The following is a 26124-nucleotide window of genomic DNA, read 5'->3' as shown; positions in this document are numbered from 1 at the left end:
GGGACCCTTGTAGACCCCGAGCGTTTTTGCAGGAAGTGGTTCCTGGTTCCTGCGTCCCTGCAGAGCGTCTGGGACGCCCAGGAAACGCTGGCTGAACCCGAACGGGCCTGCGGTGGCACTGGGTGCCGTCCTCTCCTGCTCACACGAGTGCCCAGGAGGTGGAGCATCTGACGCCCAAAGGGCCACTGGGAGCGGTGATGCCAGGGCAGGTACCAGCCGCCCAGACGCGCAGAGGGCCCCGAACGTCAGGACCACACGTTTTCACAGGTTTCCTGGTCATCTCAGGCCCGGTGCGGGGATCAGAAGCAGGAAGCCGGCTGCCCCCACTCGTCTCCCACGCCGTGCCCCCACGCAGGGTCCCCGTCCTCACCGCCCAGGAGTTCTTGCTGTCACTCGGGACGCCCTGCTTGTGGCCCGCGGCAGGGAGGCAGCCTGAGCCGGGGTCGGGGCCAGCCCTCTCACCCGCGCGGTCTCCTCGTGTCCTGCTGCAGGTTGTCTTCCACGATGTCGGCGTGCTGACGGACAAGCTCTTCCCGGTCGTGGAGGCCATGCAGAAGCACTTCAGTGCTGGCTCGGGGACCTACTACAGCGACTCCATCTTCTTCCTCTCCGTCGCCATGCATCAGATCATGCCCAAAGGTAACCTGTGCTCGGACGTCTGTGTCTGTCCCCCGGGCGCCAGTGTGGCGAGTGCCCTGCACCCAAGAGAAGAGCTCCCCCGGGGGAGAGGGTGGCGGCCATGCCCCTTGTGGGACTGAGCTTCCTGCGCACCCTCGAGTGGGGTGCACGTGGCTGTGCCCCCCTCCAAGGACAGAGGGGGCCGTGCAGGGTGGTATCCCCAGACCCCAGCAGGGCATCTGGGCTCCAGGCCTGACGCTGCTCCTGCATGCACCCCCTGCCCCCCGCCTGACTCGGTTGGCTCATCTGTGAAGGTTGGGCTAGCGGGTCCTCCCCCTGCATCTGTGACCCTGTCCTCTCTAGTTTGTACCTGCACTTACTTGCCTGTAAAACAGACAATCCAGATGTGAGAGGTACAGATTAGAACCCAGAGCCTTCTGACACTTTGATGCACGGTCCGAGGATTTTCTGGGCCTTGGTCCCCCCCCGCAGGGCAGAAGAGATGGACTGGCTGGTCTGTGACAGGTCCGGGCTTGTGTGGAAATGCTGGCGGGCCTGGTGGTCCTGGGATCAGAACCCAGGGAGGATTCTTGTTGTGGGGTGTCCCAAGCTGCTGGCTTCTCTTCCTCCCAGTGGTCCTGATATTCCCCTGTTCCTGGCCATGGTGCATCGTGACCTGAGCCTGCGAGGGGCCTGGAGGGGAGTTCTGGGGTCTTGGGGAGGCTGCAACCTGACTGTGGCTGGTCGGGTTTCTAGCAGTCAGGCCAGCAGAACCTGATCGCTGGGGGCACAGCAGGGCCGTTGGAGGAGACCTGCTGCTGCGGGCCAGTGGACCAGAAGTGAGGGAGCAGTCGGAGCCACGCGTGTTGGCAGAGGCCTGTAGGCGGGAATTCAGCTTGAAGCTGGGTTTCCCTTGCTAGTGTGGTGTCCCGGGATGCCACAGGGGGTTTTAGCCCACCCCCGTGGCTGAGCCCTGTGTCCACCCCCCAGGGGCCTCTGCACGCTCCCTTGCAGGAGGGCAAGGGCTCCAGGAGATCTGCTGGGTGTGGTCTGAGGGAGTGAGGAGGGCGTGGGGAAGACCTAGCGTCTGTGATTCTCCCCGGAAGCTGGTGCAGCTCGGAGCTCAGGGAGTCCTCCCGGCGGCCCTGCACCGTCATAGCCGGGAGACCAAGGAGCTGACTGGGCCGGGGCTGCGCACCGTGTACGTGACCACCAGGCGTGGGCCCCGGTCAGCCTGACTCAGGCCTGCTTCTCCCAACAGCAGCTCCTGTTCCCTCCCCTGTGCCGTGAGCAGTCGCTCTGGTAGGACCAGTGCTGGCGCCGCGGGCAATGGCCACGGAAGGAGGGTGTTCCCGTCATCCGGGCTTCTCTGGGCAGGCGGACGGACGTGCTAGTCCTGGCCCTGCTGCCTGCCACCTGCATGCCTTTGCGAGCCACCTTGCCTCTCCAGGCCGCAGTCTCCCCACCCACAGAACGAAGGGCCGACCCAGTGAGCTAGTTTGGCTCAGATTTGGAAGAGTCCAGGCCTCCAGGAAGCCCCCCGGGGCTTCTGTGCTTCTGGGGAGCTGAGGAGGGGGGCTTCTGCCTCTATCGGTCTCTCCTCCAGCCCCCCCGGCAGCCCGTCCCGCTGGCTGCGTAGACAGAGCCTGGGAGCAGGATTCTGTGTGGTCAGAGGATCGCAGCTGAACCTGAGACGTCTGGACTCGAGTCGGCCCGGCCAATGACGAGTTCGGGGGCCCCAGCTGCCGCTCCGCGCTCTCTGGCCTTGCCTTGCCCTGGAGCCTGGCCTAGCCCGGGCCGCAGGGCCTGTGGGGACGAGGCTTCAGCCACGGCTTCGCCGTCTTTGCGGGAGACGAGACGTCCGTGCCTCCAAGTGCGGCCGTGGCTCTGAGGGGCCGGCTCAGGTGGGCACAGAGCCGACGTGTTCAACACCGCATCCTTCCCTGGGTTCCGGGGCAGCGACAGTGTGCTGCCAGACGGTCACTCTCCCACCTGCCCACAGGCCACCGGCTAGGGAGACGGTCCCTGCGAGTCACTGCAGCTGCCGGTCACAAAGTGAAGCGAGCGGGCCGGGGCGCCTGCAGCCTGGGGCCTCCGCGGAGCCGTCTGGCCGCCGCACAGCCCTGGCAGCTCCTCTCGGCCCGGAGCTCGGCACGTCCTGCAACTTTTGGAAGGATGCTCACCCTTAGTGCCGCCTTGAGTTGGTCACGGCTCTTTTTTCTGCCTTTTTGGTATTCTTTTTCTTTTTTTTTTTAAATCATAGAAATTACTGATGTTTTGTGCGTTGTTGTTGGTTTTGTTCTTGGTTAATTGGTGCATTTTTGCTATTTTGGTTATTTTATTTCCTTCACAGAGTTCTTTTCTCCTCCGAGAAAGTGAGAAGGGAGCGGGGTGGGTCACAAGCCCTTGGTTCCACCTAGGAAGGCAGGTCACGAAAGCTCGCGTTGTGCAGCGTTCGGCCCAGGAGCTTCTCTCCAGTGCTTGACCCAGGTGTCCCGGTTAGCTCTTCATATGGAGGCCCCTCCTCGCCCTCCCCTTCTGAAGCAGAGAACTGCCCTGAAAACATGTTTACTTTATTTATTTATTTATTTTAAAGATTTTTATTTATTTATTCATGAGAAACACACAGAGAGAAAGAGGCACAGACACAGGCAGAGGGAGAAGCAGGCTCCACGCAGGGAGCCCGACGTGGGACTCAATCCCAGGACCCCAGGGTCACGACCTGGGCTGAAGGCGGCGCTAAACCGCTGAGCCACCTGGGATGCCCCTGTTTATTTTTAAGATTTTATGTATTTATTTGACAGAGAGAAGGAGCACCAGCAGGGAGAGGGGCGGAGGGAGAGGGACAAGCTGGCTCCCCGCCGAGCAGGGGGCCCGATGCAGGGCTCCACCCCAGGGCCCCAGGGTCAGGACCGGAGCCGGAGGCTTAACCCACTGAGCCACCCGGGCACCCCATTTACTCACTCTTTTTTAAAAGCAACATTTATAAGAGTATCTGAAAACTACATTACAATAGAAAAGAGTCCTGCTGCTGCTGCTGCATAAACCTGCACTCCTTTGGTGTCTCCTGATACTTCCCCAGCACGTAGCCTTTTAAAGACTCTGGTGACGTAGGAGTTATGCTGTATATTTAAAACATCCTCAGTCTATCTGTGCCTCACAATATGAAATCGAACATTTAAGCTCAAAGAATAAAAGAAACGGTGCAAGTAAGTGAGGCTGTGTCAGGACACTCAGTTACTGTGACTCATCACCATTTTTTGTGTGATCGTGGTCTTTGAAAAATTTTTGAGTGGTTCCATCGAGCAGATGAACCTCATCACTTCCCTGTCCTCAGCTACCTGGCGCCGTGTGTTCTTTTCCACAGTCATAAACTATACGGTGATTAGTATCCACGTACAGAAAGGTGTTTTCCTCTAATTAGGATGGTTTCCTTGCGGTAACTCCCCACGGGCGGAGTCACCGGGCCGAAGGTGATCCGCACAAAGCCAGCCAGTGTCGGCAGCCTGCACAGGTGAGGGTCTGCAGTTTTCGATGTCCTTTCACCTCTGACCTCTCAAGGGGACCGTGGGCAGCCACATAGGAGTTTCAGCTCAGTTGCTGTCCCCGTGGGCGCGGACCGGAAACCCGAGCCGAGGTCAGGGCACTCCTCTGGGTGGCCTCCCAGCCTTGCTTCTGGTGACCTGTCCCGCGCTCATCCTGATGGCCTGGATGCCTAGCCTCCCACGCGCCCCCGGCCGGCGCTGCCCTTGCTCCTGACTCCCCTCACAGGGCTTCTGTCTCCTGTGGTGTTAGGCTTGTCACCCTCGGAAGCACCCGTATGCAGTGGGAAAGCAAGCATCGTGTGCCCATCTGGAGCCGGCGGGACACAGACTGCAGCTCCACGGACCTGTTAGCTCCAGCTTAGCAACATGGGCTGTGAAAACAGACCTGGCCCATGCTTGTGGTGGTGTCCCCGGGCGGGGAGGGCGGGTGCCCAGACGGTTTGGGTGGGTGAGGCTGGCCAGAGGGCCCCGGAGTCCCTCTTGGCAGGTCCTGTCCCATGCTCAGCCCTTTGCTACGAGACCTCCTTTGCCAAGGGCCCTGTGTGTGCATGATCAGGTCTTGCTGCTGCGTGCGTCAGATGTTTGCCTGGCTGCCGTGTCACAGCTTGAGCAGTGGCCTGGGTCGTGTGGTCTGGCAATAGGGGCAGGTCCAGAAAACCACAAGGGAGAGCCAAGGGAGAGCAAATTACCCAAGAGAAAGGGTAATTTGCACTCCCCAGCCTTTTGGAGCGAGGCTCAGGCTTCTGTTGACACCCCCGAGTCCAGGCAGAAGGAAGTTGGGGGGAGGGAGGCCAACTACCTGACTGAGCCCTGCAAGGGGCACACCGCTGAGACCCCAGCCTAGAGGAGGGCGAGTCCTAGGTTTAGCATGAAGGAGGAGGGCTTCATGGAGGAGGTGGTACTTGAGGTGGGCTTCGAAGGATGGGGAAGGCTTATTGTTTGAAATGGGTAGTGAGCAGTGGAGGCAGTTGGGGAGTTACAGGGTGTGCTTGGGAAGTGACACTCGCCTTGATGACGGCATCAGAGCACATGCTGGAAAGTAGCAAGAGACAAGATGGGCACAGGAGGTTGGCCTGTGCCGTGGGCGCCCGGATGCCAGGCCGAGGGGCGGGCCCTTGGCCACAGGAAACAGCTTCTGACGTGGAGGAACCGAGCAGACCCGTACTTCGGGATGGCTGGTGTGTCGAGACGGGAAGTGGGTCACCGGCAGATGCCGGGGTCCAGCTGCACAGCCGTCCTGAGGCTTGGCCGGGCAGGGCACTTGGGATGGGCTGTAGGGGACCCGCCGGTGGCCTCCCGGGCTTCCGGCAGCAGCGAGGCTGCAGTGTCCCCGTGTGCGCCTGCATGCCTGTGTTTACCGGACACGTGTGCCCCGATGGGGGGAGCCGAGAGCCAAGTGAGACCCCGCCTTTGCACGAGAGCCGGGGGACACACAGGTTACTACACCGGCATTGCACTGGCCGCGGAGGGCAAGTCAGCCCCGAACTTGCAGCTCTCAGCAGCTCAGTGGGTCCAGAACAAGGCGAAGTAGAATTTTAAGAGTAGACAGAGCAGATCGTCTTCCATTTGGAGCTCCAGTGAGGGGACTGTAAACGCCTGCAGAATCATGCAAATATTCCCGTCACAGAACCACTTGCCTAGCAGTCCTTTGCACTTTAGTATGAATCAGCCCTGATTGCTTTCCTCTGTACCCTGAACTGAGATAGATGCTCCTAGGGAATGGGATGAAAAATATATTTGTTGGATAAATGAATGAGGTTGAGGAAGGGTAGAAGTGAAGAAGAAAGGGTAATTTGCACTTCCCAGCCTTTTGGAGCGAGGCTCAGGCTTCTGTTGACACCCCCGAGTCCAGGCAGAAGGAAGTTGGGGGGAGGGAGGCCAACAACCTGACTGAGCCCTGCAAGGGGCACACAAGCGGTGTCCCCAGGCCCGGGTGACAGAGCTAGGCTTTGGCTGTGCTGTGCGCCCCTCGGCTTCTGTAGGCCAGCCTGGCACTTGACCCTTTCTGCCCTGGTTTCTGACGGGGGGACGGGGATAGAAAAATTCTAGTTGATTGACTCCCTGAGGAGCTTTGGGCAGAACCAGCTCCGCACGACGTCGGCGGTTTATGTACCTTGGGCCCGCGTGGGGCTGGGCCAGCTGCCCCATCGGGTCCGCAGCGTCCTGAGCCGGTCGGCCTCCCCGCAGGCTGAGGAGCGGGGCCTCTCCCGACTTGGTTTGTGGCGGGGTTGACCCCGTGGGTCAGGGTCCTGTGGGCGCTGGCCGCGAGGTGTGCCGTGCGCCCGGGAGGGGTCAGGTGGGGTCATCCTGGCGTGTGGGGACTGCCCCTCTGCCTGGCTCTGCTTAGCCGCCCTGTGGAGGGGCGTTGGGATGCGGACAGTGTCCCTGCCCGCCTAGCAACGAAGCGCCCCTCATCTACGTGAAGGACGCTCATGTCCACCTGTAGGGGGCACAGCACGCACTGTGATCCCATTTTTCAGACGAGGGAACTGAGGCACCGGGAGGGGAAAGACTCTCCAGGGCCCCAGCACCTGCTTGAGCAAGGGCAGGACCGGGGCTCCCTGACTCCCAGCCTGGGCTGTCCACAGTCGCTCTCCTCAGTCCTGTGCGCACTGAGAGGGTCCCCACGCGGCCCTGGCTTGGGGAGGCTGGGCTCTCCAGGCATGTGCCCTTCTGGAAGCTTCTCTCTGTGCCCTGCATCAGTCACCCAACAGCTGCAGGCCAGCTCTGCCTCTCGCCCTGTGCCTGGTGCCTTGGGGGGACCTGGCCTGTGCCTGGGGCCTTGGAGGGGTCTGCCCTGTGCCTGGGCCTTGGGGGGACCTGGGCTTTGGGGGGACCTGCCCTGTGCCTGGGCCTTGGGGGGCCTCACCCTGTGCCTGGGCCTTGGGGGACCTCACCCTGTGCCTGGGCCTTGGGGGGCCTCACCCTGTGCCTGGGCCTTGGGGGGCCTCACCCTGTGCCTGGGCCTTGGGGGGACCTGCCCTGTGCCTGGGCCCTGGGGGGACCTGCCCTGTGCCTGGGGCTTTGGGGGGCCTCACCCTGTGCCTGGGCCTTGGGGGGCCTCACCCTGTGCCTGGGCCTTGGGGGGACCTGCCCTGTGCCTGGGCCTTGGGGGACCTGCCCTGTGCCTGGGCCTTGGGGGGACCTGCCCTGTGCCTGGGCCTTGGGGGACCTGCCCTGTGCCTGGGGTGCACATACCACAGGGACGCTGACACTGCGTTGCAGGGCACAGACAGCTGAAGGTGGCCGAGCAGATCCTCGATCTGGCTGTCTCGGCCCCTCACCGCTCTGCGCGGAGGCAGGAATCCCACAGGCCCGTCTTACAGGACAACGTGAAACCCGGAGAGGGGAGTTGGCTTGAGCAAAGCCACCTGGTAACTAAGAGGTAGGACCTAGGTCGTCCCACTGCATGTCTCTCGCAGCCTCTGTGTCCCCAGCTGGTCGAAGGTCCTTCCAGCCAGGCATCCTCCGAGTGTTCCTGGGCACTCGCTCCTCTGGATCTGTGTCGGGTGTGCTGGCCAGGGAGCTTGTGTGTGTGTTTTCGTGCTCCAGAGTTGTTGGAGCTGTGTCCACCCTTCCCATTCGCACACACGTGCGCACGTCCTCACTCTATTTTTTTTTTTTTTTTTTATTTATGATAGTCACACAGAGAGAGAGAGAGGGAGGCAGAGACACAGGCAGAGGGAGAAGCAGGCTCCATGCACCGGGAGCCCGTCGTGGGATTCGATCCCGGGTCTCCAGGATCGCGCCCTGGGCCAAAGGCAGGCGCCAAACCGCTGCGCCACCCAGGGATCCCTTTTTATTTTTATTTATTTATTTTTTATTTATACGTCCTCACTCTAATTTCAGAGTCCCCTTGGGCCCTTGGCACTGTGGGCCTTTGCATCTCCTCCTTGTCCGTTTCACTGTTTTGGATTCCTTGCAAAAATTTTAGATTTATAGAAAAATGATGACGATGGTACGGAGGGCTGGCACATACTCCGTACCCAGTTTCCGTTATTATTAACATATTACCTTAGGGTGGTGCATTTATTACAATTAATAAACCAACATTGATCCATTGTCACCACCCGAAGGCCCTACTTTATTCAGCTCAGCTTAGTTTTAGCCCAACGTCCTTTCCTGCTCCAGGGTCCCATCAGGATACCCCGTTACACTCAGGTGTCGTGTCCCTTCGGCAGTGCAGTCATTGTCCGACTGGCTTTATTGTTTTTCGACGGCCCCGACGGTTCGGAGGAGTACCGGTCAGATGTCTTATCTAGAGCGTCCCCCAATCGGGATTTGTCTAACGTTTCTGTCGTCACGAGACTGGAGTTAGGCCCCATGGGAAGGGCGCGGCGGCCAAGTGCCGCTTTCACCGGGTTGCATCAAGGGCGCCTTGCCGCGTGCCGCGTGCCGAGGGCGGAGGGCGTGTGGTTGGTGGCTGCTGCCTCGAGCTCCCGCGGAGCTGGCCTTTATCAGATTTCTCCACCGCAGGGATCCCTGAGTGGCGCAGCGGTTTAGCGCCTGCCTTTGGCCCAGGGCACGATCCTGGAGACCCGGGATCGAATCCCACGTCGGGCTCCCGGGGCATGGAGCCTGCTTCTCCCTCTGCCTTTGTCTCTGCCTCTCTCTCTCTCTGTGTGACTATCATAAATAAATAAAAATTAAAAAAAAAAAAAATTAAAAAAAAAAAAAAAAAAAAAAAAAAAAAAGATTTCTCCACCGCAGAGTTGCTCTCGTTTGCCCTGCCCCGGTTAAGGACTGCGATGGCCGCTTGGAGGGCGGCGTCCGGCCCGCACCCCCTGCAGCCGAGCGCCGGGGCGGTGGGAGCGCCCGGACCTGCCGAGAGAGGCTGCCTCGCCGGAGGGCGCCCTGCTCCGCCGCGGTCCCCATGTGAGCGTGCGGGGCTCTCCGGGACGCCCAGGCCCAGCGTTCGCGGGGACCCCCGAGCCGGCAGGCGGGACGCAGGCTGGAAGGGGAGTCGGGTTATCACGGGGAAAGGGGTGAAGGCTCAGACGAGCTGGGTGCAGGTGGCTGCCCTGTGACTCCGGAGATTCGCTACCGTAGGAAGTTGCTGGAAAGAAGCCGCGTGGGATCGTGGCTGAAACCCTGGGCCGGGAGCCCCTGCGTGTGTTCCCAGTAGCGCCGTCGCGGGCCTGCTGTGTGCGACTCTGGCTCAGTTACTGAACTTGGCTCTGTCTGTGGTTTCCTTCCCCCGTAAAATGCAGGTAGCCGTTCACCTGTCACGCAGTGTTACAGGTTCAGCGGGGTAGTACCTGCCGTGGGCTTAGGGGCGCCTGGGGGGCTCACTCAGTTAGGGTCTGCCCTCCGCTGAGGTCGTGATCCCGGGTCCTGGGCTCCAGTCCTGTATGGGGCTTCCGGCTCAGAGGGGAGCCTGCCTCTCCTTCTGCCCCTCCCCCCTGCTTGTGACCTCTCTCTCTCTCTCTCTCAAATAAATAAATAAAATCTTAAAAATGAAAGAAAAAAAACACTGGCTGGTTTGGAATCAGGGGTTGACTCGGACCTCCCTGCCCCCCTTCTTGCATCCTGGGTGCCATCACCCAGGGGTCCTGATTTCAGCAGTCTGTTCTGGGGCCTTGTCCTGAGGCTGGAGGCACACAGCTGGGCTCTTTGGAGGACAGTGTTGGGTCCACTTTGGATCTCTGGCACCGGAAGGAAAGGCTGGCACGGAAGTCGGGTAATCCATGGGCAGGTGCAGCTCAGCGCAGGTGCACAAGCAGCGCAGGTGCACAGGGCAGGGCCGGACACCTGCAGGCGGGGACTCCAGAGCAGCGGAGTCCGGGCGGGCGGCTCTCTGTTCATTCGATTCACTCATTCATACTTTGAAATGCTGAGGTCGGTGTACAAATTTCCGAAGAAAGTCTTTAAAATTTCATTGTTTTTCCTGAAGTGAAATTTGACAAATGTAGTAAAAGCCATATTCAGTTCGGATTTCTTTGTTCCGTGCTCTTTGTATTTTCACTTACTACCACGGGAGGTCTGTAATGTTCTCTACTGTTCCTAGATGGCAGCTTTCTAAAATAGAGCGGGGTTTTAAGGGCTGGTTTGTGGAACTCCATAATTTTGTTCAGTTCGAAACCAAATCGGGAGTCTGTAATCAACCTTGAGTTACCCATTAGCGAGGCAGATTGGGGTCTGATGGGAAGGGCCCTGTAGGGGGTGTGGGTGTGATGGAGAAGGAGTGAGAATGTTGGCCTCTTCTCTCCCCGAACCCGCGTCAGCCTCAGTGTTAGGAGAAAAACAGAAACAAAGGGCCCCTAAACTCAGCGAGCTGTTTCGGCTCATTTTCCAGTCTCTGAAATCCTTGACGTGAAAGTGCTGGCCGGCTCATGCCCGGACATAGTTAGTTCTGCGGCCTCTGCTTCCTTCAGGGGTCATGTGGCCTGAGGACAGACCGGGGTGCTGTAGGGTGGGCCTGGGGCCAGCACCCTGGGAGTCAGGGCCCGCTGTGCCCCGTGCCACCCTAGCCGTCGGATGTCGGGGGATGGGGGCTCCCCCTTCCCTGATCCTCCCCAGAGGACGGAATAGGACCTGGATCCAGGCCCCCGCTTACTGGTGGACACAGTCCCATGTAGGCATGTGGCTCTCTTTCCCGCGGAGTTTCCTCCCCACTGTGGAGGCAGGGGAACTGGGCCAAGGCAGGGGCGCCCCAGCACAGGGGGGAGGCCCGCCTGCTCCCTTTGGCTGGAGGATAGCGTCTTCCCAGACCTTGGGCCTCAGCCCTGTTCTGCAGCCCGGCTCGCCAGGGAGTGCTCCGCGACGCCCCGCTAATCAGACGGCGGCCCTTGGCCCTCCCAGCTGCTGCTCCTGCCCTCGCCCAGCCCCACACGTCCCCCGGCTGTCCTGGGCCCCCGGCCCGAAGAGCACCCTGTGCGAGCAGTAACTTGTTCAAGATGCCACCGCCTTGTTAGCAAGTGGGGCTGGTGACCCAGGGACCGGGCAGCTCTGCGTGAGGTGTCGCAGGGCCTCAGCCAGATGGCGCCCGTGCTCTTCCCGGAGAGCTCCGCGACACCAGCAGCCTGGCCTCGAGCGCACTTCCCAGCGCAGCGTGGTTCAGGGGCCCCTGGAGGAACGGGCTCACGTCCTGAGGCTGCGTGTGCTGGGCCCCCGCTGGGCCTGAAGCCTCTGCCTCCGCAGCCAGGGGCCTGTCCTATCGGTGTGGCCCCTCGCCCTGCAGCTTGGCCAACACGTCGTGCGGCCGGGCACTTGGCTATCGGTGCCTCATCAGCGTCGCCCTCAGCGTTTGCCTCCAACCAGGGGCATTGATCGCCACCCATGGGGAGAGCCCGGGGATGGAGACGTTCAGGAGGAGATTCATGTCCTGAGCCCCTGCAAGCAGGGCACCCTGGTGGCACCAACCCCAGAGAGCTTCAGAGCAGGTGACCCCGGGGTCAGCTCCACCAGGAGTCCTCGTCACTGTCTGCCAGAGAACGCCTTCCACCTGCTTCCCTGGTTGCCTGCTTCCTCCACCCACACGCAGGCTCCATGAGGACAGGGTGTCCTTATGTGTTTGTTCATGGTTGTGCTCTCGGTGACCAGAAAACACCACGCACGCAGGCATTCCAGAAACATTTGTCAAGTGAATTGAGTGAGTGAGCTCTCCCCGGGCCTGTACCTGGACGCGTCTGTTTTGCGGGTCCCCCCACACCCCGGAGCCAGCCCGACGGCCCCAGTGCTTTTCCTTTTTTTTTTTTTTTAATTTTTTATTTATTTATGATTGTCACACACACACACACACAGAGAGAGAGAGAGAGAGAGAGGGAGGGAGGGAGGCAGAGACACAACACAGGCAGAGGGAGAAGCAGGCTCCATGCACCAGGAGCCCGACGTGGGATTCGATCCCGGGTCTCCAGGATCACGCCCTGGGCCAAAGGCAGGCGCCAAACCGCTGCGCCACCCAGGGATCCCCCCAGTGCTTTTCCTTAAGCCCGTCCCAAACCTCGGGGATGAGATCCGGCAGCTGCCAGTAAATCCCATGGAACCTGGATGTCGCATGTGGGTTAGCCGCCCCCGAAAGCTTGAATTTTCTGGACAACCCTTTTTTGACGGGCCCCCAAGGCCCCGAGGAGACACAGCGGGGGCGGGTTTCCCGGTGGATCACACGGTGCCGCGATGCCTGCACTCGGGTTGGCGTGACGTGCAGGAGCTCCCGCGTGGAAGCAGGCAAAGGAGAAGCTCGTGGGCAGGAACTTGCCTGAGTGGACACATCTGAGCAAGTCCTGAGCAAAGGTCATAAACATGTGTCTAGAGATCTAGTGAAAACTGTTTTCTGGCAGCTCCATGGAGCAAATCTGAGGCCTTCGAGTCCCCTTATTCTGAAGCGGGACAGCTGAGCAAATCTGTCATGAGATGCTAAGAATAGTACCGTGACGTCGGCCGCTCTGCACTGGTGCCAGAAGCTCTCTGTAAGCTAATAAAAATAGTCGCCAAGCTGATTTCGAACGGTAATCTCTTCCGTTTCAGTCTCCTCTATTAGATTCTGTCTTTTTAAAGATGTTTCAAGACCCTCTTTGAAATCCCTGGCTCCCAGGCGAAGGCAAGTGCCGGTGCTCATTGTGGCCAGGAGGTCGGGTGGCCTGTGCTCTCGTCGTCTCGTCACCGTGACGGGTTGGCTGTCCTCCCAGCATGCAGGGCACCGGGGCAGGTGCCGCCTCCTTGCCCTCGGGAGGCTCCCGTCTGGTTTGGGGGAGAGCCCGGGGGGGAGCACGCTCACCAAGCCAGGGGCTGGGGCCTGTGGCACCGGGCCTGGCTTTAAGGGAGATGGCGTGGGGTTGTCTGCATGGAGAATGGACCGGACGCCGGCAGTTCTGTGAGACTTCAGAGGGCAGGCCTCACCGGGGAGGAGGAGGCAGGTTTGTGCCAGCCTCGAGGGCTGAGGAGTCGATGGTTGGGAAGACGCAGGAAGCCAGCGTCCTGGGCGAGGGGTGTGCTGGGCGGGCGGCCTGGGCCTCAGCCTGGCCAGAGGCCTCTTCGGTGGCGTGGGACTCTGAACCCCTGGGCCCAGGGTGCTGGACTGGGGTCGGCACGGGTGTGTGCCTCTTCTCGCGTCCTAGCTTTGTCCTGGTCCCCCGGCAGGAGAGTACCCCGTTTCTCTACTCCAAGCCCTGGGTGTGCTTGCGGGTGGCCAGGGCCCGTCGCTCAACCACCTTGGGTGAAGCCTTGGCCCTGCTCCTCCTTTCTGTTCCCACCCACTCACTCTGGCTTCACATCCTCTGGGCAGTGTTCCTGGCTATGCCTCGGCCTCCAGTGGGAGAGCTGCAGGGATCGAGGCCCTGCTCCTCTTGTCGGGCCTGTGTTCCCCCTTTAGCATCACCTCTTGATGCTCTGCACGTCTGTCCCATGCTCCGGCCTAAGTGGCTGCCCTAAATTATCCTTGTCAAATGCACACACTGCTTTCCTACTTCCCGGGCTTGGGCATTGCTTCCTTCGGCCTGATCACAGGGCCCCCGAGGGCAGGCTCTGCAAGCAGGTGGCCTCGGCCTGGCCCCTTGGGGGCGTGAAAATCCCATGCAAGTCAGGCATGTGACAGGATGTGAACCTGGGCTTTATAGAATCTGAAAGGCTTGGGGGGTGGGTGAGGACTATCCCCATCGGGTGTGGGTACGAACCTCAGCAGCCAGGTGATCCCATCGGGTGTAGCCTCAGCCCGGAGGGGCTGGTTCTGATGACCCAGTGCTGTTTGAGGGGCGGCTCGTCTCGTCTCCAGGGAGCCCTCCGCACCTTCAGCCTTGGCTTTCCCACTTGGCTCCCTCGTACCAGCTTCCCGCTCCTGAACCAGGCTCTCCTGGCTCCTGCCCTGGTCTCGCTCACACCTGAAGCTCGGGGACAGAGCTGCTCCCCAAGAGACGAGTGGGCATGGGGTGCAATGGGTCACGGCTTCCCTTCCGTGTTGAGTTGGCGTAGGCAGATACAATATTGATATTTTTCTTTGAAGCATCGCCCAGCACGTAATAAAGTTTGTCCGTAGTCCTCAGTCACAGACCTGGGAGGTTCGGGACGCTCAGACCGCGGCGGCTGACCTCGAGTGACCCCCCTCGCAAGCCTTCTGGTCCTGCCGGGTGTGACTTCTAGATGCCCTCCTTCCCTACTCCCCCTCCTCCCCTCCCCCTTCCCCTTCCCCTTCCCTTAGGAGAAAGTCAGGCTCTAAAGGGATTATTACCGGAGGGTGGGGAGTGAGAAAACCCAGTCGGTTTTGCCGATTCTCTTTCTCTTTCCGTCTCTCTAGTCTCTGTGTTTCTGTCTGCACTTCCCCATTTTATTGTCTCTACAGCCACTTTTTAAAAATGTGTTTTTTCCTGTTCCCACGGAACTGAAGCTTGCGGGGGGCTTCGGTTTGTTGGCACTTCCCCTTATCAGGCGGCTTCTCTTGGTTCTCTCCACTTCAGGCCCCGGCAGACTCTTCTGGCCGGTCCGGAGGCCACGACTTGCTGTTTGGTTGCCAGTCCATTCGGCTGGGACGACGGCAGGTGGGGCCTTGAGGTGCCCGGGCAGCCACCTGGGCCTGCCCCTTGTGAAGGGCGTGGGCCGTGGGCCGGCCCGTGCTTGCGGCCTCGGATACAGAGCGGGGTTGATACCTCTCCTTGGGGGGAGATGTAGGTGGATGGGGGCTTTGCTCTCACGGCTTTATTTTTAGCGGAAGAATCAGAAACCCATCCTACAACCACCGTGCATTACAGAGGGTGTTGCAGGTAGCCTGTGAGGTGGCTCCCGGGACCCCTCCTCCTTCTGTTCATGCCCTTTGCTGGAGCAGGCCGGGCTGGTTGACTTGCTTCTAGTGAACAGCCTGTGCAAGGTGGTGGCGTAACAGCGCTGGGGTCATGTTGCAAGAGACTCTGGCTTCCATCTTGGGTACCTTTTTCCCTCTCTGAGCTCATGCTCTGGAGGAAGCCGGCCGTCAGGTTAGGAGCTGCCCCGTGGAGAGGCCGGCAGGAGAGGGGGGACGTCTCCGGCCAACCGCCGGGAGGACGGGAGGCCTGCAGCAGCCCCGTGAATGTACCGTGAGGTGACTGCGGCCTGTGAGCCAGGAGGGCCTGGCCGAGCTGTGCGTCTGGACCTGGGAGATCAGGAAATCATAAGTGTTTGTTGTTTCCAGCTGCTAAGTTTGGGGTTAACTTGTTCCGCAATACGAGAGAGAGACGGCTTTGGGGGGCGTGTGAGCACAGAGCTGTGGGGGTGCAGAGGAGGCACACCCTTGGCCATGGGACCTGGGGAGGCTTTGAGGAGGATGTGGATCCAGCGCTCTCAGCTTGTATGGCCTCTGGGAACCCCCGTGTCCTCAGGAGGAAAGGCAGGATCAGCCGTTTCATCCAGCCTCCTGCTTAGCCTGATGTGTGGCTGGATCTCCTCGGCCCAGGTGGCCTCCATTCACGGTGCTGTCACCTGTGCACGAGGCTGCTTAGCATCCCATATGCTGGTTAGAGAGCACCGGCCAGGCCCCCGGGTGCTCCTGAACCTGTGCTGTCTGAAAGTCGGCTGGGCCAGCTTCTCGCCGTGCCTTCAGTGGCCCTTCCAGAAAGAGGCAGGCCCAGCCTCTGCTAGATGACTCTGAAGACCTGGGTTAAAGCCCCGTTTCCCCTACTGATGATGTGGCCTTAAACAAGGCACTGGGTGTCCTCTCAGGGACTTTTCATTTTTTTTTTTTAAAGAGTTAATTATTCATTTTAGAGAAAGAGCGTGAGTGGGAGGAGGAGAGGGAAAGAGAATCTCAATCAGACTTTATGCTGGGTGCGGAGCCCTTGGTGGGGCTCCGTCTCATGATCCTGAGATCACGACCTGAGCTGAAACCAAGAGTCAGATGCTTAAGCAACAGCACCACCCTAGTGCCCTGGTGGAACTTTTTAAAAATTACTCTTCGGCCTGTTAACAAATACATACACAACTATAGAGAGATTAGCATAATGAACTCCTGCGTGTCCATCACCCAGGTCAGTAGTTAGCAGCTCATGGTCTGGCTCATTTTATCTGTCTTCCCACCCACTGTCCTTCAACCCTGCGTTTTTCTTTTTTTTTTTTTTTTTTCTTTTATTTTTATTTTTTTAAATTTTTTTTAAATTTATTTATGAGAGTCACAGAGAGAGAGAGAGAGAGAGAGAGAGAGGCAGAGACACAGGCAGAGGGAGAAGCAGGCTCCATGCACCGGGAGCCCGACGTGGGATTCGATCCCGGATCTGCAGGATCGTGCCCTGGGCCAAAGGCAGGCGCCAAACCGCTGCGCCACCCAGGGATCCCTTTTTTTTTTTTTTTAATTTTATTTATTTATTTATTCATGAGAGACAGAGAGAGAGAGGCAGAGACACAGGCAGGGGGAGAAGCAGGCTCCATGCAGGGAGCCCAACATCGGACTTGATCCGGGGACTCCAGGATCACGCCCTGGGCCAAGGGCGGCACTAAAACCACTGAGCCACCCGGGCTGCCCTACCCTGTGTTTCTCAAAGCAAGTACCATTTATGATATTTTATTCTCAATACTTTGATAAGTATCTCGGACAGGCAAGTACTCTTACCATAAACACAGTATCTTTACCATTTTGAGCAAAATTAATCATAATTCCTGACTGTCATCTCATATCCAAGCATCATTCACATTCTTCAGTTGTCTTTTTTTTTTTTTAATTTTTATTTATTTACTTATGATAGTCACAGAGAGAGAGAGAGAGAGAGAGAGGCAGAGACACAGGCAGAGGGAGAAGCAGGCTCCATGCACCGGGAGCCTGATATGGGATTTGATCCCGGGTCTCCAGGATCGCGCCCTGGGTCAAAGGCAGGTGCCAAACCGCTGCGCCACCTAGGGATCCCCTTCAGTTGTCTTAGAAATGTGTTTTTATTGGTTCGTTCAAATCAGGATCCAGGCAAGGGCTCTATGTCTCTTTAAGTCTTTCTTTCTTCCTCTCTTTTTGTCATTTAAGCTTTAGTTGTTTTAAAAAAAGATGTTGTTTATTTATTTGAGAGAGAGGGAGAGGGAGAAGCAGACTGCCCGCCGAGCCGGGAGCCCGATGCGGGGCTCCATCCCAGGACTCTGGATCGTGACCTGAGTGAAGGCAGGTGCTTAACCGGCGGAGCCACCCAGGCGCCCCTAAACTTTAATTCTGAGGTGGATTAACATGTAGTTGTAAGAAGCAGTACAGGTATAGAGGTCCTTTACCCACTTTTTCCCAAACATGCCATCTTCCAAGACTGAATACAATGTGGCAGCCGGGATATGGACGTTGCTACAGTGAAGATACAGACCCTTCCATCACAAGGATCTTTCATGTGGCCCTTTTGTAGCCCTTGCCCCCGCCCCTAACCCTTGGCAACCACTAGTCTGTTTTCTGCTTCTATCCTTTTGTCGTTTCAAGAATATTATATAAATGGAATCCTAAAGTATGCAACCTTTTGGCACTAGCCTTTTTTCACTCAACATAATTCTCCGGAGATTCGTTCAAGTTGTTGCATATATCATCAACACATTCCTTTTTATTGCTGAGTAGTCTTTCCTGGTCTGGGTATATCACAGTTCAATCATTTGCTCGTTTAAGGATATTCGAGTCATTTCTAGTTTTTGGTTTTTGTGATTAAAGCTGCTTTGACATTTGGGTACGAGTTTTTGCATCACCGTACATTTTTATTTTTCCGGAGTAAAGGCCTGAAAGTACAGTAGCTGGGTCTTCTAGTTTCACGTTCAGTTTTATAAGAAATTGCCAAACTTTTGCAGGATGGCTGTACCATTTTACCCGCTGGTCACACGTGTTTCCTGAGTCTCTTTTAATCCATGGGTCCTCTCTCCCTTTGCCTCTGTTTCCTGACCAACTGTGGATAAAAACTTGTGCTCAGGTCATCCTGCACGATTGAGACGGTTCCTAGCTGGGACTCTGAGTGCTTTTCTCCCGCGGCAGCATCTGAAAGGGGCATCACAGCACCTGAGGGAAGTCCTGCAGATGTTTATCCACAGCCCCTGTGTTTCCTAGGCTGGCCGGACTACACAGGGCAGGGTCACCAGGGTGGCTGCAAGTCAGGCAGGTTTGGCTTGGCTTTAAAAGACACCGGGGTCAGGAATGTGATACTCAGGTTGCCTAAGCAACCCAGGGACCTTGGTCCCTGCCCACCACCAGGCAGGCTCTGGCACGACCGCTCTGGCTACCAGGACCTGCTTGTCCTTCTCGTCCTGGGCAGACAGCAGTTCTGCTGCCCACACAGAGATGCCAGGGTGTGTGGTATGAGCGTGTGTGTAGCCACAGGTCCCTGCCACGTCGGCTTAAGATGATGACAGTTTTCTAGGACACTATGTGTGGCAAATATGTGAGGCCATTAAAAAGCGTTTTCCTTGACTCCTCCCCTGTGCTGTGTCTAACGTGACAGCAGTTCCCTCTGCTGTCGTCATCCTTCCCTCTCCCTCGCTGCGCTGCTGACTGATGTCCTTGACGTTGGTGGCAGCCTCTGTTCCAGGGGCTGACCTGACTAAACGTCCCCAGGTTTGTTAGTGACCTCAGACAAGAAGCACAGCAGTTTCCTGGCCTCCCGGCCTCATCAGCATCAAAAGCGACACTGCTAGCGTACCGCAGAGGAGGGCGGGGGGGAATAAGTAATAGACTTAAAGGGAAAAAAAAATCAAATGCTGTGCAGAGGAATCCTGTTGGAGAGACAGCAGGTATTTGCACCTGACTTAAATGCCGAGTGGTTGCCAAATCACAAATTTAGAGAATGAGATTTTTATTTTGTTGGATTGGCCTCTGTGGGTTTTCTCTAGCATCAGCATGCTCCTCTTACACATTGCTGTTAATCACAGGCCTGGGGTTGGGATTATGTCTGCTGTTCTTGTGGAGGATATGTGGACCCCAAAAGGGTTTTTCAGTGAAGTGCAGGGGTGGGTACAAGCCACTCCGTTAACAAATAATGGGTCGATGAAGATCCGGGGGGGTGGTGGGACCCTGGCATAAGCATTCATGTTAAGGCAAGTAACGTGAGCAAGAACTGCAGCCAGAGGGCCGTTGGAGGTCTCTTTCAGGCTGTCCTAGCTGTTTCTGTGTCATTGTCCCTGCCGTGTCTCCAGTCTTTGGGCGTGGGGCACTAGTGACTTCCAAGGAGCCAGGCTCTTTCTCTGGTGGCAAAGTTGGGTCCCTGTAACTGAGTGGACAGTCATGAGTAGTAGCCCTTCTGTGGGCAGTCACAACCAGGGCAGTAAGCTTAGAGGCCCTGAGGACCTGGGGGGCACATTCCTTATCACACAGTCCCTTTAACTCATTTCTTATGCTCTGTAACACTTTTTATTTCTTTATTTATTTTGTTTTTTTAAAGGTTTTACTTACTTACCATGAGAGACACACAGAGAGAGGCAGAGACACAGGCAGGGGGAGAAGCAGGCTCCATGCAGGGAGCCTGATGCGGGACCCGATCCTGGATGCCCTGAGCCAAAGGCAGGTGCTAAACTGCTGAGCCCCCCAGGCGTCCATGTAACACATTTATTAATGCCCACCACAGCCTGGGTCGCCGGTGAGAGGTGCTCAGGTTGGACCCTCCATGGTTCTGGACCCTACAGAGCTTACAGGCTACTTAGGGAGAGACCCCGTTCCCAGTTACTCTCTCTCACCCACCCTCCCTCTTCCCATATTCTAGCTGCCATCTCCTTCAGTCACATCTTTATTCTACAATGTGATTGTAATAGTAGGTCCCATGATTTGGAGAAGACTCACCTTGTGCTGGGCGTGTGCCGAGTGCCTTACTGCATGTACTGTCTTATCCCCTGTAAGCCCAGAGGGATGTACGATTCCATAGCTTACCAGTGAGGAAAATGGGGCCTAGTGGGATTGAGTAGATTGGCCAAGGCACAGCCCTGACTGGGAGCTGGACCTGAACTTGGACTGCCCCACCCAGGGCCCACACTCTTTACCAGGATTAGAGGACCAGGTGACCCACAAACATCATGGGAACTTAGTTGAACTCACAAATCACCTTCAAGGACAATGAACAGTGCACAACCAAAAATAACCAAGCAAAAGAAAACAAGGTGCAATGAGTCAGAACCAGCAAAAACAAGAGACGGCAAAAGTAGATTCTCAGAGACTTCAGCTGTTGGACTTATCAGACACTAGCTTAAGAAAATGTCTGCTAACCATGTTTAAAGAAACAAAAGACAGGCCTGAAAATACCTGCAGGAAATTGTCAAAGGTAATCTTGCGTGTTTGAAAAATAACCAAATACAACTTTTAGAGATGAGGAACACAGGGATCAAAATAAAGTTATGGGTGGTCAATTAGAAAAGTCTTTAAAATGCAGATTTTTAATGGTAATCAGTGCGCAAATTGCATCATTCCTCTCTCCCACCCTGATTCTACTCCCCTCTTGAAGGGTGAGCGCTGTAAATAGACGGGCGTTTCATCTTAGGCCTTCTTCTATGCATTTATGAACACACAGGCCAGCACACAACAAAAATTTATTTTAATATAAATGGGATTAGACTCTACATTTTTTTAAATTTATTTTTTATTTATTTTTATTTTTATTTTTTTAGACTATACATTTTGACTTGCAACTTGCTTTGCTCCCCACTTAACAGTGTGATAGACCTGTAGCTATCAGTGCATATAGATGTATCACACTGATGAGGCTCATAAAAATTTATTTTTTGGCTTTTGCTGTTTTATTCGCAGCCACCTCCACATGGTGCAAAATTCAGAAAATACCAAAGGATATACAAAGAAAATAAAACTTCTTACCCTCATCCCCTGCTACTAAATTCTCAACTCCGTGGGAAAGTTCTGTACCTTGTTTATTTTTTTGTTTCACTTAACAATATGTCTGCTGGTAGTTTCAAATCAGTATGTTTGGGGGTGGCCTTTTTTTTTTTTTTTTTTAAAGCTACAGAGTATTTCATTGTACAGTATTTAATTTATCTAACTAGTCTCCTGTTGATGTGCCTTTAGATTATTTTTAGATTTTTTTAATTAGAAACAATGCTAGAGTTACTTTCTTGTACGTAAGTGATTTTACATGTATGCAGGATTTTGCTGGATAAATTCCTAAAGATTTACTGGAAATGATTAGTTCTATCTCGAGATATACAGACTTCCTCGAGGGTGATGGGAACTCTGAGCAGGTAGGATAAGAAAACAAATGGGTTGCACTCGTCCTGCTGATAAGGCCTCTTCTGGGGACCCTGCTTGTTGCTACCCCACACTACTCCCAGCCCAGGAGCAGCCACGTATCCCAGCTCTTCATTCACTTTGCAGATTAATTTCAGTCCCCGGTAATGCAGTTGATCAAAACTTATTTACCAGCAGCAAAGCCTATGTCAGTTGATTTTTATAGAGATTTGCTTTTCTGCAGTGCACCTTGCAAAATGCCTACCAATATTTACTCATCAACTTGATATATTTTTTTTAATTTTTATTTATTTATGATAGAGAGAGAGAGAGAGAGAGAGGCAGAGACACAGGCAGAGGGAGAAGCAGGCTCCATGCACCGGGAGCCCGACGTGGGATTCGATCCGGGGTCTCCAGGATCGCGCCCTGGGCTGAAGGCAGGCGCTAAACTGCTGTGCCACCCAGGGATCCCTTTATTTATTTATTTTTTAAATTTTACTCATCAACTTAATAATTGGTTTTTGCGCTTCCACCTGTGGACTCTGCAGCTTTTATCTGAATTTCTGGAGGGATCAGTGCACTCAGTGGAGATGGGAGGGGTTATTTTGTTTCCCCGTGATGGAAGAGTCACTTCCTGAACTGGCTATCAAGAACTGTGGATGCTCTGGCCTTGAGGACACCATGTAACTTCTTTCTGATGACTGGGATGTTTGTGTTTAAAGATTTTGTTATGTCTTGCATAATGACGGAGCGCCCTGGAATGGCACAGCCGCCGTTTGAATACTGAAACTAATAGTATCTGCTTGTGAAAGTTAATTGAGTTAATATACATATACTGTCCTTGGCTGATATGAGGCATGGGACAAGAATAAGTGTTACTTAAGTGCTGGCTGTCACTGTGCTTGTTAGTGTGGCTTCAGGTGGGATAGTCCTACAAGTCAGCTCTCTGAACATCCAGGCCCTGACCCTTGATAACCTTTCTTACTGGGGAGTTCCCATGACCTAGAACTCCTTCACCAGGCACTTACTTGGCTTTCCCAGGATGAAACACCTGCTTGGCTTGTTCCTAATTGACTTGTTTCTAGAACTCAGGGGGAGTGGGAGCAGAAGTTTCGTGTTGTATGACTCCTCTCTTTGAGCCTACTTCCTCCTTGGAGTTGCTCATCTTGGTTATGAATCATCTGGGCCAAATACCGCCTCCTTAGTTTGCATCCCTCCTTTCCCAAGCGTACTTCTGGGATGCTTTCCTCAACCATTGCTCTGCAGTCAGGAAGTGCATCAAGTTTTCATAATCTAGGCCAGACATAGTTGGGGGAACCAGACATGCATGTGTTTGATTCTCCCAGCCCCCGTTGGATGTTTATTGGATTACCTGCTCTTATGGATTAGTCACACTTTGGCTAGTCTGATTTTATGGACAGGGGAAAGCTAAGGGTGAGCCTGTGGTGAGCACGTGAGCCAAGTCCCCTTGGGTTGGCTGGTCTCCAGCTTGAGTGGCAGGTAGTGGGCGGGTGGGGCTAGGACAAGCTACCCCTGCCTGCGGGGCCTGCGGGGGGGAATACTCTTGAGTTTTCTTTCAATAAGCTCTTGGTTAGGTTAGGGGAGTAAGTGAGGTCACTGCGCAGAACATTTTTTGAGACAGAGAGTGATCATCTGTGTCAAATGCTGATGGTAGGTAAGTACAACGAGGCTTGGATTTAGCAACGTGGAAGTTATCGGTGACCTTGACGAGCGGCTTCTCTGGAGCAATGACAAGTGTGAACGTGAATAGAGTGGATATATAATCGCTTCCCTTTTTGTAGAACATTTAATTTGTATAGATTGTTTTAATTTTTGCCATTTTAGATGACGATGCTTGTGAACATCTTTAGGCACACGGTTTTTCCTTTTGAATCGTATTTCCCAGGGGTGATCATCGTGGTAAGATTGTTGGGCCAAATTATTAAAACATTTTAATATTATGCCATTTATATTTGAATCTCAGTCTGTTCTTTTCAGATTCTCAAAAACAATTTGAAATAGCATTGCATTTTGTTGTTAATAAATACTTCAATTAAAAATAGAAACTGGCTGTTATTTTAAGTGAAAAGCTAATTGAGCCGTGAAAACTTGCTGCCAATTCAGTAGCAGAATGTGCAGAAAGTAATTCCCTGGATGCATATTGATTTTTTTCAATCCAACGTGGTTATGCTGTAAGTAAATTGACCAACCCTGGCTTTTTAAAAGAACATACCAGCCCCAAAGCAAAGGATTTTCCGTCTGCTAGCTCCTCTGCCTGTCTTCAAATGAGCTTCTTTAAAAAAAATTTCCATGACGTGACAGTTAATGACTTGAAATTATAGCCACCTTAGTTTTATCTCCTCAAATATTCCTCATTTGGTATTTTAGTTCCTGCAAGGCATTTTATAATAATCCTCCTTTTCCTGTCTGATGTGACTCTTAAGTTTTGTTTTATGTAATTTGGGCCCTAATTCTTATGACCAAATTCCAAGCAGGTTATTTATCAGATTTAAAAAGAGAAAGCAGATGGGGATCCCTGGGTGGCTCAGTAGTTTAGTGCCGTCTTCGGCCCAGGGCATGATCCCGGGTCCTGGTCCTGGGATCGAGTCCCACGTCGGGCTCCCTGCATGGAGCCTGCTTCTCCCTCCCTCTGTGTCTCTGCCTCTCTCTCTCTCTGTGTGTGTGTGTGTGTCTGTCTCATGAATAAATAAATAAAATCTTAAAAAAAAAAAAGAAAAAGAAAAAGCAGAGACCTCTCCCATCCTTCATGTCTGTATAGCTGTTTGCATGTTCACAGGCCTGGCTCATCTCTGTGGTCTCTCCCTCTCCCTCTGTCCCTCCCCCGCCCCCCCGCACCCAAGATGTGTTACTGAAAGATTGCAGGAGGAGTCCTCCGACTTCTGTGAGTGTACCTGTTGCCCAGGGAGAGTATTTGTATAGTCAGGGTTGCTGGGCTGGTGATAGTGCTGGCAGGGATGGAGAGGAGTCCAGGGCCCTTGTGTGCAGTGGGAGGATGAGACTGGGTTGGTGAAATGGGATTCGGGAGCTCCCACCTTGGCCGCCAGCGACAACCTGAGCTGTGTTGTCTGATATAATACCCAGTGGTCACATACAGCCATTTAAATTTAAATTCATTAAAAATAAATAACGTTAAAAATTCAATTCCTGGGATCCCTGGGTGGCGCAGCGGTCTGGCGCCTGCCTTTGGCCCAGGGCGCGATCCTGGAGACCCGGGAGCAAATCCCACGTCGGGCTCCCGGTGCATGGAGCCTGCTTCTCCCTCTGCCTGTGTCTCTGCCTCTCTCTCTCCCTGTGTGACTATCATAAATAAAAAAAAAAAAAAAAAAAAAATTCAATTCCTTGGTCACAGAAAGCATATTTCAAGTGCTCAATAGCTCAACGTGATTGGTAGCTACTGCCTCAACTGGTACAGATACGGAACACCTGCATCATTGCAGAAAGTTCCGTGAGCACTGCTGCAGAGGGTGTGGCAGTCTCCTGGGCGGTCCGAGAGGCCAGCATTGAGGGTACTTACTGGCAGCCCCTTGGGAGTGGGGTTCTGCTTCCTGAAGTGGAGAAAGCAGGCTGTGGCCTCAGGTTGGAGGGAACAGCAGAACCAGGTGAAGAAATTGAGCCGCACCACCCACACGCTGGTCCGCTGGCTGCGGAGGGAAGGGGACTAGCTTGAGGTCGTGACAAGCCCCTGGCCTCCTGAAGTAGCCGAGATACCCTTTAAGACTGGGTCTAGACCCCCGCAGCTGAAGCCGGGGGTTCTGAAACCTGCCTACCAGAGGGGTTGAGCCCGCTGGGAGGGGTGCCATGTGCCGTGCAGGGGAGACAGCACTACCCTGACCCTGAGAGCTGTCCCGGGGAGCTGTGCGAGTGCAGGTGGCCCGGTTGGGGGCGGGTGGGGGACGCTTTGAGAGTTGGGAGACCAAGACATAAAAGACTTGTCATTCTTGAATCTCTTTGATTTGCAGTTACACTAGGAGTGGCCTTTCCCCCAGGACTCAGGATGGCTCCGAGAACAAAGGGACAAATAAGACAAAGATGGTCTTTTTCCTTTTTTAAGCTAAAAGAGGCTCTATTCAGTGGAAGAAATGCACGGCCACTTTTCAGAAACAGTTCTGGCCAGCGGAGAGCCTCTGGAGAAGGCGTCCCTCGTGGCCGTCCCTGTAGGGCCCAGCTGTGCCTTCTCTGAGCACTTCAAGGCATGCCTGTCACATTAATAATAATAATGATGATAATAGTTAATATTTACATAATATTTTCTGAGCATAGGCACTATTCTAAGCGATTCATAGAAATTCATTTAAGAGAACATTTATGAGAATAAACGAAGTTTATCAATGGAGGGTTCCCAGTGGGAAGGCCCAGAGCCATAGCATTTAACACCAGCAACCGATGTTGCTAAATAGAGCAGCTGCTGTATTTTATGATTTAAAAATAATTTTTACACACATTGTCTTTTTTTTCTCCAAACAGCCTTGTTGAGATATGATTTACATATCGTAAAGTTTACCCATTATAAGTTTACCCATATAAAGTTTACCCATTATAAACGCACAGCTTAATGATTTTGGTAAATTTATAGGGTTATGCAGCTATCCCTACAATCCAGTTTTAGGACCTTCCCATCACTCCAGAAAGTGATCCTTGTGCTTGTTTGCACTTAATCCCTGCTCCTACCCTTACCCATAGGCAATCACTCATCTGCTTTCTTTCTCTATATTAATTTGACTTTTCGAAAATGTCATATGAATTGAATCATACAGTATGTAGCCTTTTGCATTTGGATGTTTTTCACTTAGTATAATCTTTTTGAGATTTATCCATGTTGTAGCACATTCATTCCTTTTAATTGTTAAGTAATATTCCATTGTATGGATATACATCATGTTC

The 26124-nt window shown here is 54.4% G+C and overlaps 1 protein-coding gene across 8 annotated transcripts in view; it reads left to right on the top strand.

Moving 5' to 3' along the window:
* XXYLT1 (xyloside xylosyltransferase 1) overlaps nt 1-26124 on the top strand; it is a 235794-nt gene that overhangs the window by 19955 nt on the left and 189715 nt on the right. For 7 of the 8 annotated variants that reach the window (XM_072811802.1, XM_072811803.1, XM_072811801.1 and 4 more), the window contains exon 2: nt 492-639. In XM_072811802.1, the coding sequence (XP_072667903.1) occupies nt 492-639 (148 nt within the window). Of the gene's footprint in view, nt 1-491; nt 640-12887; nt 13019-26124 lie in introns of those variants that run through there. The other variant, XM_072811808.1, reaches the window with a different exon arrangement.

The sequence above is a fragment of the Canis lupus genome, chromosome 35 (genome assembly GCF_048164855.1).
Source record: "Canis lupus baileyi chromosome 35, mCanLup2.hap1, whole genome shotgun sequence".
Lineage (NCBI taxonomy): Eukaryota > Metazoa > Chordata > Mammalia > Carnivora > Canidae > Canis > Canis lupus.
Note: the sequence above shows the minus strand (reverse complement) of the source record. Positions and strands in the feature narration are given on the sequence as shown.